This window comes from Maylandia zebra, linkage group LG1, assembly GCF_041146795.1.
Source record: "Maylandia zebra isolate NMK-2024a linkage group LG1, Mzebra_GT3a, whole genome shotgun sequence".
NCBI classification, from domain to species: domain Eukaryota; kingdom Metazoa; phylum Chordata; class Actinopteri; order Cichliformes; family Cichlidae; genus Maylandia; species Maylandia zebra.
Genome location: NC_135167.1, coordinates 7,137,256 through 7,149,808, shown reverse-complemented (window position 1 = coordinate 7,149,808; position 12,553 = coordinate 7,137,256). Strand labels below are relative to the sequence as shown.

Genomic DNA, 12,553 nt, shown 5'->3' with positions numbered 1-12,553 from the left:
GCCTGTGCACTACAGTAACAAAGAACCATTTGAGTTTAGAGTGCTCCCATCTAAACAAGCAATAAGACAACAGGAAAAAAAAAGAAAGCAAACTGACAGCTGGAAGCTGATACATGTCTGAAGGAGAGCAGATTAGACTTAGAAAAGAACAAAAGCAAACAGCAGTGTGACCCCAGATATAGAGAGCTAACAGCATGGCGTTTCCTTCAAGCTGGCTAACGATCCACCCTGCTACTCCAGAGAGGAGGTAATGATCACCACCGGAGGCTGTTTTTCTGGGAAATGTACACACAGGTGCTTTAGCTGAGGAGCCGTGGATCACAAGCAATGATAAGCCATATACTTCATTGTTGTTCGCATGCTTTGATCTCAGCTTGAATGCACTGCTTCCTCTCCTTTTACTGGAGGAATTATTTTAAGTTTTTAAATCCTATGTGTTTAATAAATCGCCTTATTTGGCTTATTTTTACCACAGTGCTGAGCTGCCGGGGTTGACTAGGTGTTGTTGTTCCTGGCTTTGTGGCAATTCAGTACAAAGATGTTAGTCTATAAATGCTCGGGTTACCGGTTTAACTGGCTTTTGCTTACTTCAGCTACAGATGTTAATGTCTCCAAGAAGAAATGAAATATTTAGCTGACTTCTAGCTAAACCACTTTACTGATAACAAAATAAAATGGCTGAGTGGAGGATAGTATGAGGGTATTTACGGTAACAGTTATTGCCATTTGGATGCCTTTTTACCATAAAAAGGTAAACTGTTACAAGACATGCCAAACAATGACCATAAAACTTTTTTTGTCTTTGGAAGGACGCAAACATGTAGGATTAACATACCTAGCTCTGTTATATCTCAAGTCACCGTGAGTACTGCTGCATACAGTGCAGTGTAACCATCACCTCCAAACACTCGAGTACAGAACACTGTACTCCTCAGTGGTTAGTATCTTGGCTACATAGTAGAAAACAAGCGACAAAAAGTATTTGGTCAGTAGGAGGAAGATAACATGTTGATGCCACTCAAAGCTTGTTTTCTTGTTTGTTTGTTTTGTTAACAAGGCCTTGTATTGTTCATGTACTGCATTTTGGTATTGTTTGGTGCGTGTGCAAGATGGTGGTGTTGATTCATTTAAGGAATCTAGTGAAATGTAGCTACGCAGTTTTTGAGTCATTTCAAGTGATTTTTGCCAGATATCAGAAAAATTACATTATAATTTACAGCATAGTATACTGAATCTAGAGTATACTAAATGAAGTATCTAATATGAGATGGAGTGTTACTTTTATTTCCATAGAAGTAGCTGTAAGTATGCTAGGTTACCTCAGAAAAGCATTTTTCATAAGCTGTGTGAATGTTATTATGCAGTATTGTTGGTTTTTTTGGGGGGGGGGGGGGGGGTTTTGGCTCAGTATCCAGCAAATCAACCAAAGCAACTGTATGTATAATTTACTTGAGAAGCAGCTCTTAGCAGTTCTCAGATAATTCTTATACATTGCCATTTTTCACACTTCAGAGACATTCACGTAGAGCAAAACTATGCGTAAAGAGTGCAGGGAGGAAAACAAGAGTGCTTGACATGTTTACGATGCTGTGCCAAGAATAGCAGTGGAATGAGACTGGATTTCAACACAGATGCTCTTTTGCATGGATTAACAACAAGGATGCAACATGTAGCTTAAGCTACAGTCTGCTAGAATGAATTAAGCTTTCATGCATTAAACACACATTAAACTTGCTTTAAGTTTTAAATCTCCTGGTTATCATGGTATCATGTAATGTACTATAAGCAAAAGTTTGGCAGGCTTTTTGCTTTTATTATATAATAAATGGCCTTTATTTATTGATTTTCGGTAACATTATTCTGATTTTTTGTCTCCAATTTTCATGCAGAGCATTCTTTGCTGTTGTTTTTCTGCACATCACTTCACATAGATCACTTGTCAATCAAACTGTGTGGTGAGTATTGTCATTATTATTGTTATTATTACAGCATGGAAAAGAGATAATCGAGCTGTCATGCCATCAGATTGGATTGGATAGTCTTGAAGAAGTTGACTGACAAACAGACGTCTATTCAAAAGTATTGGGTTCAGTAAATAGATGTTGTATGAACTGGTCTCAAATCAGCAGCGCACTGTTTGTTGACCTCAGCAAAAATGTCTTGTTGTGTAGCAGAAAGTGGATAAAGTCTTGACACAGGGTAGTATAAAGTATTCAGGGAGAATAAATGTCAAAAAACGAAAAAATGAACAGTCGACTCAAACAAAGTCAGATTTACAACAAGCATTTTCCCCTGAACACTTGCTTTTAGCACACTCTGCTAAGTGTGCATCATCGTTTCTTCACACTCCTGTTTGCTGCTGGACCGCTTCCATCACTCTCACGCTGCATCTTTTGCTTATGTCATGGATAAAGTGGCATGCTGCAAATAAATAAATCACTGTTTTGTCTCGTCATTGCTTTTCTTTAAAGTTGCACTGTTCTGGTCAGTCAGTGTCCCTGCAGCTTTTCTCTCGTTGCCTTACTCTTTTATTTTCTTTTTCAAGCCACTAAGGGATAATTTGTCTCAAGAGACAAACCTGATTTTGGCTTATCGACAACAGCTCCTGCACAGCAATCGTGGAGAGGAGTGGGGACACCAGAGACATGTCAGGGAAGGCTAAACGTAGGAAAAATGGACCAAGTGAGCAAGAGCTTAAGGTGTTTTTCCCAGTTTCAGTTTCAGTTGGGATTCTTTTTATTCTTCAGCTGCTGTTTTCATGAAACGCTTTTATGATTGTAGTATTTGTGGTGAAAGATGTATGCAATACCCCTTTATAGGCTGGCATCTATATAGTACTGTCATTACTGTAATTTGCTTTAATGGATAGCTCTTATTTTACTACCTGTAGCCTGAACACTTCTATGCTTACTATTCCAGTACACCCTCTTAAAATAATGTTGTTTTGACTGCCAGAATCCATGCCTTCTTTGCACTTGCTTCGCCTACTGTGCTTAAAGAGCAACCAGACAGAGACTGCTTTGTCAACCCACAGCAAATGTATATTTTCATTTTTATATTATTTCCAGCTGTTTTTAGTAATAAAGATCTTCAGTGGTTCACTGGTGTAACAAATGAAGTACTTCAAAGTATCAACCAAATGAGTAAATAGGCAACTATATTGCTTACAACTTTACTGTATCATATAATTACACTATCTGCTTTAAGTCATCATAATAAACAGGGAAATTACTCTGCTCATTTCACACAGCACATTTTCATTCTTGGGTTCTATTAGAGTAGCCTTACATGAGTCACAGTTCAGACGCTCCTCATTTAGTTTATACTGAGCTTTGGTGTAGCTCTGTCACTCGACATGGAGTTTTAGCTCCTCCCCCTCGGTCAGATTAAGCATGTTCTGACATCAACAGGAAAATTGATATTTTCTTTCTCTCATTTTAGCAACCCACAAAACTTACACCCAACATCTGGCACAAAGTGAGAAAGTCTGATGGAATAAATTAGAATTTCGTAGCTTTACCAATGTGTAACAATTTTGACATCAGAGAATGCAAATTAATAACAAAATATTGACACTTAATGCTCAGAGAAAAAAATTGAATGATAAATCTAAATATAAATCATTAACAACAAATCTGTTGCTTATTATGCCAGTGAACAACTGATAAAATAAGCAAATTATTAGCTTATTTTTACTTTAATACCACCCAATCCCTCCTAGACACTCACTATTTGGAAAAACGCAACCAAGCCAGCATTTTCAAATTAACACATGGCAGGCCATTTTGTAAAAGTGTTGTTTACAGGGCACAAAAACACTGTTTGGGAAGAGAATGGAAACTGAAAGGGAAAACATCAGAAATAAATTAAACCCTTAACATTGAACCTCAATGTTACTAAAAACGACTAAAAGCTTAGAAGCATTTTGTTTGTTTGACTCAGTTTAAAGTGAAAACTGTGATTTAACAAGTGCGTGCCCCTATGGTGAAAAGGCAGGAAATGATTGTTTTATTTTTGTGCACATTTGATTATAATTAAGGAACTATTGTTGCAGAGTTACTGGTATCCTGGAATAGTTTATACCCCTTGAATCACGATGCTTTATCATTTCAAGGAATATCTGATTTTTCAAATTTCATTGAAAATAGGCTGATGACTCTAAAAATACAGCACCTCAATTTAGCAGCACCAGTTTTAAGGGGTTTGGTTTGGGCTCTACTATTTTGCTGTTTGTTACATTCTCCTGAAATTCAGAAACAGGTTTTGGTCTTTTCTGCTTCTTGTGAATTTTTTAGACACACAGACTGGTGAATGAGCAGACTTTGATACTAGCTGTTTCAGATTCCTCAACTGAAAATCTTTACATGATTCTCTTAAAACCTGAGCTTGAGGTGTGACCCTGAAAACACGATTTGTGACATCATGCCTTATTCAGATATCCTCAGAACTTTCCCAACTCTAATATTAAAAATTGCACCATGTATATTTTCATATTTGTGTACTGATACACAGATGTTTCACTGAGGGTGAATCCATCTAAACAATTTTAACTTAGACACAAAATATGATTCAAAGCAGAACATGTTCATCTATTACCAAACATCTGATGGGAACCTTTAATATTATGTATTTAGCTTTTAATTCAATTTTAACTTACTGGCTTTAATCAAACTTCTCTAAATACCTTAAGTGCATCATCACAGATATGGTGGAAAGTAAACATACAGATAATCAGTATACATTGAAACAACTATTTATACTACCACAAATGCAAAGTGCATTTTATATGAATCTATCACACAGTCATACCTAAAGTCAGAGCAATCGCGTCAAGTGAGAGCTTCTGTCATGCTGCCATGGGATTGTTTCCTGTATACCATTACAATTACTCACATTTTAATTGTATAAATTCTATGCCATGTAAAAGCGGTTGGGCTTTCAGTTTTTAGGTATTCATGTATCTGACAGTTTTCTTCACTGTATGTGGGGCAGGGTAATTATTACACAGGTGTAAACGCACACTCGTGAGCTTGGTATGACTGTTTAAATGTTTAAGCGGGCCAGTTATGCTCATTCAGATCCATATTTTTTATTCTTGGACTTTACTAGAGGAGATTTGCATATTTCACAGCTCAAAATAATTCATATTTTTCACTTTTATTCATCATTTTATTAACATACTGGGAATTGATTGGTTGAATTGAGGAACTGCACCATCTGAAACAACGTTAATCATTTTAGTTTCCTTCCCTTTAAGGCCAACCTGCCTTTAACCCTCTCAGGCTCAAATGAAACTTTTTGTTGCTAATGCACAACCAAGTCCTGCAGTGTTACTTCTGAGTAAAAAAACCTCATAAAATATGTATGTGGGGTAATCAGGTTGTTAGTTTTTAACTGTTGCAAATCGGCAAGATAGTTGGTTAAGCCAACTATCTTGAGATTGGCTGCTTCTCCCTAACAGGAGGTTGACTAGTGTAGGGCTTGCTGCTCAAAGCCAGATTGGTGTACCTGATATCCCCTCTCAATAACATCACACAGAGCCAAGTGTAGAAAAAATAAATCTCAGAAACCAAGTTATTATAGTATGAAAAAGGAGATTTGGCTCACAGGCATAACTTGTACATATGCTCTTCTCATTTTTTAAACTTTGGCCATTGTAACAGAATATGATGGAAAATACGGAAAAAGCACAATAGATCCACAGAACCTAAACTGGTTTTGATGTATGTAAGCATACAAAGCGTGCTACAGGCGATACAGTAAATTTCCTCCAGCTGTCCTGTGTCAAACTAAGAGATTAAGCCAAACTAAAAGATGACCCTACAACAGTAAAGACATCATCTGGTGTGACAGAGCTTTTTCAGCCAAGTGTTAAGTGTCTCTATGCCCCACCAGTAGTTCAGAGGTATTGTTTTAAAAGGGAAAGGCCTTGTATTTTAAATTTTTACTCGTGGCTGCTTTCACAAAGATCTGTGTTGACAACTTGACACGTTTTCTTCCCTCTGCACAGATTGTACCCAGCAGTCTGAGTTTCAGAGCATGTGGTGACCTCTTGAAAGTCTAGGCCACTGCTGCCCCCAGTCAAGTCTTTTCCACCACATTTAACATTTTAATACTCCTTTACCCTCATGTGAGTCAGTCTTTGATGTTTCTGAAAAGTCCATGTAAATGTCATGCATTTAAGTAAGTCTGTCCTGAGTGCAACTAGGTCCTAATAAAACGAAGGTTAAACTTTAGCAATTTACCTGTCATGCTGCTCTTGGAAATTCGGCATTTAATTCTTTCTAATCACCTGGCAGCCATATCACAAGATTACCAGTTTGATCCATTCATACTTCACACATACTCAAAGAAAATTCCATTTTGCAGCGAGAGGTTTGAATGTTTGACTTTGCGTCGGCCGCTGCTTCCCTGAGAGTTGGGATTAAAGAGCCGCTAACAGAATAAAGGGATTCGAGAGGCGCGTTGCCTCAGGCAGATCGCGTCAGTTGCTAAAGAAGAAGAATATTTGCAGCCGTTGTATGGCTTATGATTGGCTGGGTTTGCACCACATCGCAGTAGCTCCAGTCCTTTGGCTAAAGGGCACACAGACAAAAAGGCAGAGCCGATTATCTGTGTCTCATCCAGAGGCAGCACACAGCAGACATCCATTGTATGGCTTCAATGTGATGTTGAAGCCTTTCACAGGAGTCACAAAAGACTTGAGATTATTGAGATTTCCCTGATAGTATTGCCATTGTTACTGATATTAAGATATTGCAAGGAGTGTGAAATATCTGTGCAACCAACCTGCAAAACAAAGTAACTGTTTTAGAGTTACACGTTAGTGGGCTTGATAAGAAGTGTTTGATAAGAGTAAACACATTGAATGATAACAACTCCTTCACCCTCTTCAATGTTGTCTCGTTGTAATGGAGCCACTGTAATATTTGGTGAATGAGGTGCAGGTTCAACGTATCTGAACCACAGCAAGCTACTGAAAATGTAGAGGGTGTTTGAGGTTAACAGGAGTCATGCCTCCATGTTAAAGCAGCTGTTGCGCACCACTTTCTACTGACGGAAACATGCTTTACACCAGTTTAATTATGTGTAAAGCAGCACTCAGAAGCAGGAAATGCAGCGTTTAATTCCAAACTTGACCAATCAGTGCTCCTTTGATGAAACTGTGTGTTGCTTAATGGTGTTGTCAGTGAGTACTTTTATCGTTTTTTTTGTATCATCTTCCTGGTCAGCGTTTGATCTGTATTAATTAAATTCTTTTTTTTAAAAACTGTTATTTGCACGTGCCATGTGGTACGCATCATTTCCCCCCTTTATTCTCATTCACAACAACTTGTGAAAGCAATTAGAGCAATGCTTTAAGTAGCAGTAATGATACATACAATGAATTAACCAACAGAGACGCTGTTATTTTAAAGCTTGTAAAGGACTTCCAGGCTTAAATTAAACCATTTGCACATTTCCTATTCATTGCAGGTCACTGTCACCACTGTGTTGCAGCTTTGAAATTGGTTCACTTTCATTGTTAAAAAACAGAATGAAATATAATTACAATAACAGTGCCTAGAGTGACTGAGATAACACGGTTTAGCGACACCGTCGTGGCAAAGGGCCACGCTCTCCTTTCGTCACATAAAACGGAAATTATTTCAGCCGGTTTGATCTTCCTCTATTTACATAATATCAGTGTGGTTGAGCAACACGGGTGGGCATTTATCATTGATACTGCATTTTGAAATATTCTAATAATTAAAGGCAATAGCTGTCCGGTGAGCAGGATTCATTTGGCATGATTAAATGATTGGCACTTTCCAAGCCAATTTGGTTTCGGGTGACCATACAGACACGGTAAAGAGAGTAATGATGTCAGGGACACGTCGCCAGCTCATGATAGAGTGACTCATTTCCTATTAGCAAGGCCTGATTCCACATGGTTTCCTTTTTGCATAACGCCTCGACCCACGTCTGTGCCGCCACGCCACTTCGACTGACACCTCTTAACTAAACACACAAAATGGAATAGACATAAGCCCTCACTCCTCATCAGCATTCAGTAGAAACACGGGCATCACCCTGGCCCTGCTTTTCATGTAGGAAAACAAAGGCACCATTTGTACGCATCTAGAATGGTTGCTTAAGAAGAAATAGGATTGCACATCAGAGCAAATCGTGCCCTGTGAGCTGTAACAGTGATTTGGTTCAGGAAGAAACTGAGCTTACTATTTTACTCTGCTTTGTGTGATTTACATTGTGATTTCAGGTCATTTAATTGTTGAATTACACTGCAGCCTTCAGTGTTTACTTAGGGAAAAAGTTCTGGATCTTGTGTGTGAAATTAAAGCTACAATGTATAATATATTAATACAAAAAATGCATTATGTGCTGTTGCTGTGCTGCTGTTTGTTATTTATGGCAAAAAGAGAAATAAGATTTATTCTGCAGTTTTGGCTATTAGTTTCTTTGCAGATGAATCTTATGCATGTTTCTATATATTCAGTATTGGTCTAGTTAAACTATGTGTTGTTAAATTTTTTTGCAGCCTGTGCGACTGGAGAAAAGATTTTTCAGTGAAAATCTCTCATAATTCATGCATCCATCCATGCAGCCGTGCATGCATGCATATCTGGGTCTGGGTCGGAGGGGCAGCGTCTAATAAGAGATGCCCGGACCGTTTCCCCACTCACTGGCCACACCACAGCGTTCCCAAGCCAGCCAAGAGATGTAATCTCTTGATTGTGACCCTAATTGGACATGCCAGAAACACCTCAACCAGACGGCGCCAAATAACTTAATTTCAGCCAACCTTTTCTGGCAGAACAATGCTACAGATTTACAATAGTATGCAACTTCTTTAAAAAGGGCTATTCCAGTTATTGAATATGCTTACTTAAAGCCCCAGAGATTTTGACTTAACTTTGCTTTTTAAGGATTTCTTTAGAACATAATGCATTCATGAATAAATAAAGCCAAGGTTAAAAAATGATGAGTTGACATAGAGAGAAAAACACAAATAGAGAAATCTCTCGTGAAAAAGACAAAAAATACTGCTCATGTGGGATCCCAGGCTTTCAAGGCCTTTAATAATCATTTGTAAAGCTATATTTTACGCTGTGATCTGGAAGAGGAAAATTGTGAAAAAACTTTGGAAAAGATATTTTATATATAAGTTAGACCCTGTATGAATAATAAGATGAGCCAAATGCCAAACTAGATTGAGAACTGGACAGCTGGTAAGACAACAAATGTGAAGAATTGCCATTTTCAGTCAGGAATAAAATTCACAACCCAATAACAGGCACAAAGAGGGATTCAGAGACCCATCTGCCTCCAATGCAGGCCCACAGTGAGACGACACTTGTGTAGCTCTGTTATAGGGTATGGTGTGAGCTGCTTCCTACACAGAACAAAAAACATCTCTCCGTAATATTGGTGAGTCCTGCAAGTGTGAGGGTTACGTTTGAAGCTAAATGTCCAAAATGCAAGCCTACAACATGTTTGTAGGGTTATCCCTCTGCTCTGCTGTTTGCAGTGTACGACCAGAGATCAGCATTGTGTCGTGCTCTCTGTGGGCCTGCTCTGCTTCTACCTCTGAAAATAGCACAATAAGGAGGCCTGCTTGAAATAGCCTTGTATCACATCCTGCTATACCACAGTTTTATATGCCAGGAGGCGCATATGAGGAGCGCAAGCGTTCGGGGAGCAGCTAAGGTTCATATGATGGACAGCGCTGACAGGCGTAATGATGTGTAAATTACAAGCGGGTCCACATCGCAATGTTCTCCCTGGTGGTGAAAGAGCAAACTCATTTCATAAACACAATGATCACTAAAATATTCATAACAAACAAGGAAACGGGGTGAGATTCCCTTCTCCTACCAGGCCATTAAATTTCCTTTGTGCACGTTAATTAAGTCAACAAATGACTTATAAGATCACAGTGCCACTATAGTGCCTATAGGGCCAGTCTTCTGCATGCGCTCCGACAAATTAGAGGTTTTGTACAACAAAGACAGGAATTATAATGGTATGCGGTGAAGACAATTTGTATTGAGGCTGATAGTACGTAGGGAGCAGTGATAAAGTGCTGTAATAAAATACTAACAAAAGGCAGCGAGACAGATCAGACGAGACTTACAGCTCTTGGAGTTGGAGGTGCTGGAAGAGCTGCCATGACAGAGTGGTGAGAGGATTCTTTGACAAGTTTCTGTGGAAGAAAGAAAAACAAAAGGAATGTTAAATCGAGTTATTTTATGTGAATTATTTTAGGTCCCTTCCTTGATGTCATGTTTGTTCTGCTTTTGTACAATTTCTTCTGTTCCATTTCCGAGGTCTTTTAGTTCCAGAAACCCAATGGCAAAGCTTTGTGGGGTCATTTTGACATTTTTCTCCCCCTTTTAAGCTAAAGGGAAACTTTTAGTCTCTTTGGGTTTTTTTTTTTTTTTTGCAATGTTCTAGATTTATTTTTAAACAGATAAAACTGGCATTTCCCCATCAATCTAGAAGCAATGAACTATAAGCACAAGTTTATGCCTTTATAGATGTTTGCAAATTTATAATTTAAGACCGAAATGTTTAAATCCCTTATTTAAGCATTCAGAACCTTACCTGAATACACAGAAGGAGACATCGTGGCAGCAATGACTCTACAGGCTTTGGATTCAGTTAATGTTAGGAAAAAACAGAATGCTTTTTTTTTTGTTTCTATATACCGTATTTCCCGGACTACAAAGCGCACCTAAATATTAGCTGCACAAGCTAAAATCAGGGGAAAATCCTGTTTTGTACATACATTAGCCGCACCTGACTAAAAGCCGCAGGTGTTTCAATGTTGACTTATCATATGTAAGAGAATATGCACAAAGGGAATTGTCAGGAAAGAGATGGCTGTTTGGAGACATCACTTTTATTAATATTTTGAAAAACAAGTTATGGGTACATATTTGCACATGTAGTACATAACAGTAGCCTACAGCACACCAGAAAAATAGATTCGGACTACCTTTTAGGCTCAGGTGCAGTGACACAGCTTTAACAAGAAGAAAAGTCAGTCGTTCACCACCATCTTTCTCTTCTTCCTGTGCACTAAAACCACCAAAGTCCTCTTCTCCAGTGTCGGATACAAACAGGCTCAGGATGGCTTCGTCATCCACTCTCCGCTTCTCTCCTTCGTTGTCACTTTCAAAACCAAAGAAATCCTCATTGTCAGTGTCAGAGTCGAACACCCTCAGAAGGGCCGTGGCGGTGTCCTCCTCTCCATCATGCAGCAGTGCAGCCTTTCAAAATCCGTTGGTGATCGTGGATGTTTTCACACTTTTCCACGCTGTCAGAATCCACCGGTGGAGTTGGGCATAACTTGCTTTTTTGGGCATAACTTGCAAGTTTATCACCGCTCATCATCCACGACTCCCGCTGAACGCGTACCGCTACTTTGAAGTTTGTTTTTCGCGCTACTTCGTACGGCACTACGTTGCCTGGCGGACGGACATGTGACTAACATACCACTCTTGAACCCCGATCCTTCCGCCAGGCAACGTAGTGCCGTACAACAGCGGAACACACAAAACAAATCGTCTTACGATATGACAAAAATCATGGACAATCCATAGAAAAGCCGCACCTGACTAAAAGCCGCAGGGTTCAAAGCTTGTGCAAAAAGTAGCGGCTTATAGCCCGACAATTACGGTAAATAAAATGTTTTGCAATGTCAAAACAAGTTACAAAATGGCAAATGGCCTGTATTTGTATAGCACTTTTACTAGTCCCTAAAGACCTCAAAGCGCTTTACACATCCAGTCATTCACCCACACATTCACGGCAAGCTACATTGTAGCCACAGCCACCCTGGGGCGCACTAACAGAGGCGAGGCTGCCGGACACTGGCGCCACCGGGCCCTCTGACCACCACCAGTAGGCAACGGGTGAAGTGTCTTGCCCAAGGACACAACGACCGAGACTGTCCAAGCCGGGGCTCGAACCGGCAACCTTCCAATTACAAGGCGAACTCCCAACTCTTGAGCCACGAGCCACGATCGCCCACAAAATTCAACTTACACAATTTTGTCAAGTTTATGGGAGAACCCATTTCTAAAAGTTGCTTTGACACATAACTATAGAGTATAAAAACAGCTAGAGCAAATGATGTGTGTGTGTTATTTTGGGGGTGGACAGTGTCAATCAATTTCAGTCTGAAGGGGTATTCATCTTCTACAGTTCTGACCAACTCCCTGTTCCTGGTTCTGAGAGGCACCCCAACAGCAACCCCCAACTAAAACAGCAACTGCCATACTTTACCATTAGAATTGTATTAGCTAGATGATAAGGCGTTCACCAGATACAGCGCTTTGAGGTCTGATTTCCAGTTCACCTTATTACAAACTGAAGTGCCAAATACTGAATATGAGAAGTTTTCAGTAAGTATAAATGTACCAAAAACAAAAACCCAAACAAAACACATTTTCACTTTGTCATTACAGGTTGCTGAGTGTATTAATGGGGAAAACACATTTATTCATTTAAAAATGGATCTGCAAGTGTCCAAAGAACCAAAGAGGTC

At 39.3% G+C, this 12,553-nt stretch overlaps 1 protein-coding gene across 3 annotated transcripts in view; it reads right to left on the bottom strand.

Annotated features, from left to right (window-relative positions):
- The window catches only part of ntrk3b (neurotrophic tyrosine kinase, receptor, type 3b), a 224,195-nt gene that overhangs the window by 115,652 nt on the left and 95,990 nt on the right, over window positions 1-12,553 (bottom strand). For all 3 annotated transcript variants that reach the window (XM_004539757.2, XM_004539756.2, XM_004539758.2), the window contains exon 4: window positions 10,136-10,204. In XM_004539757.2, the coding sequence (XP_004539814.1) occupies window positions 10,136-10,204 (69 nt within the window). The remainder of the gene's footprint in view (window positions 1-10,135; window positions 10,205-12,553) is intronic.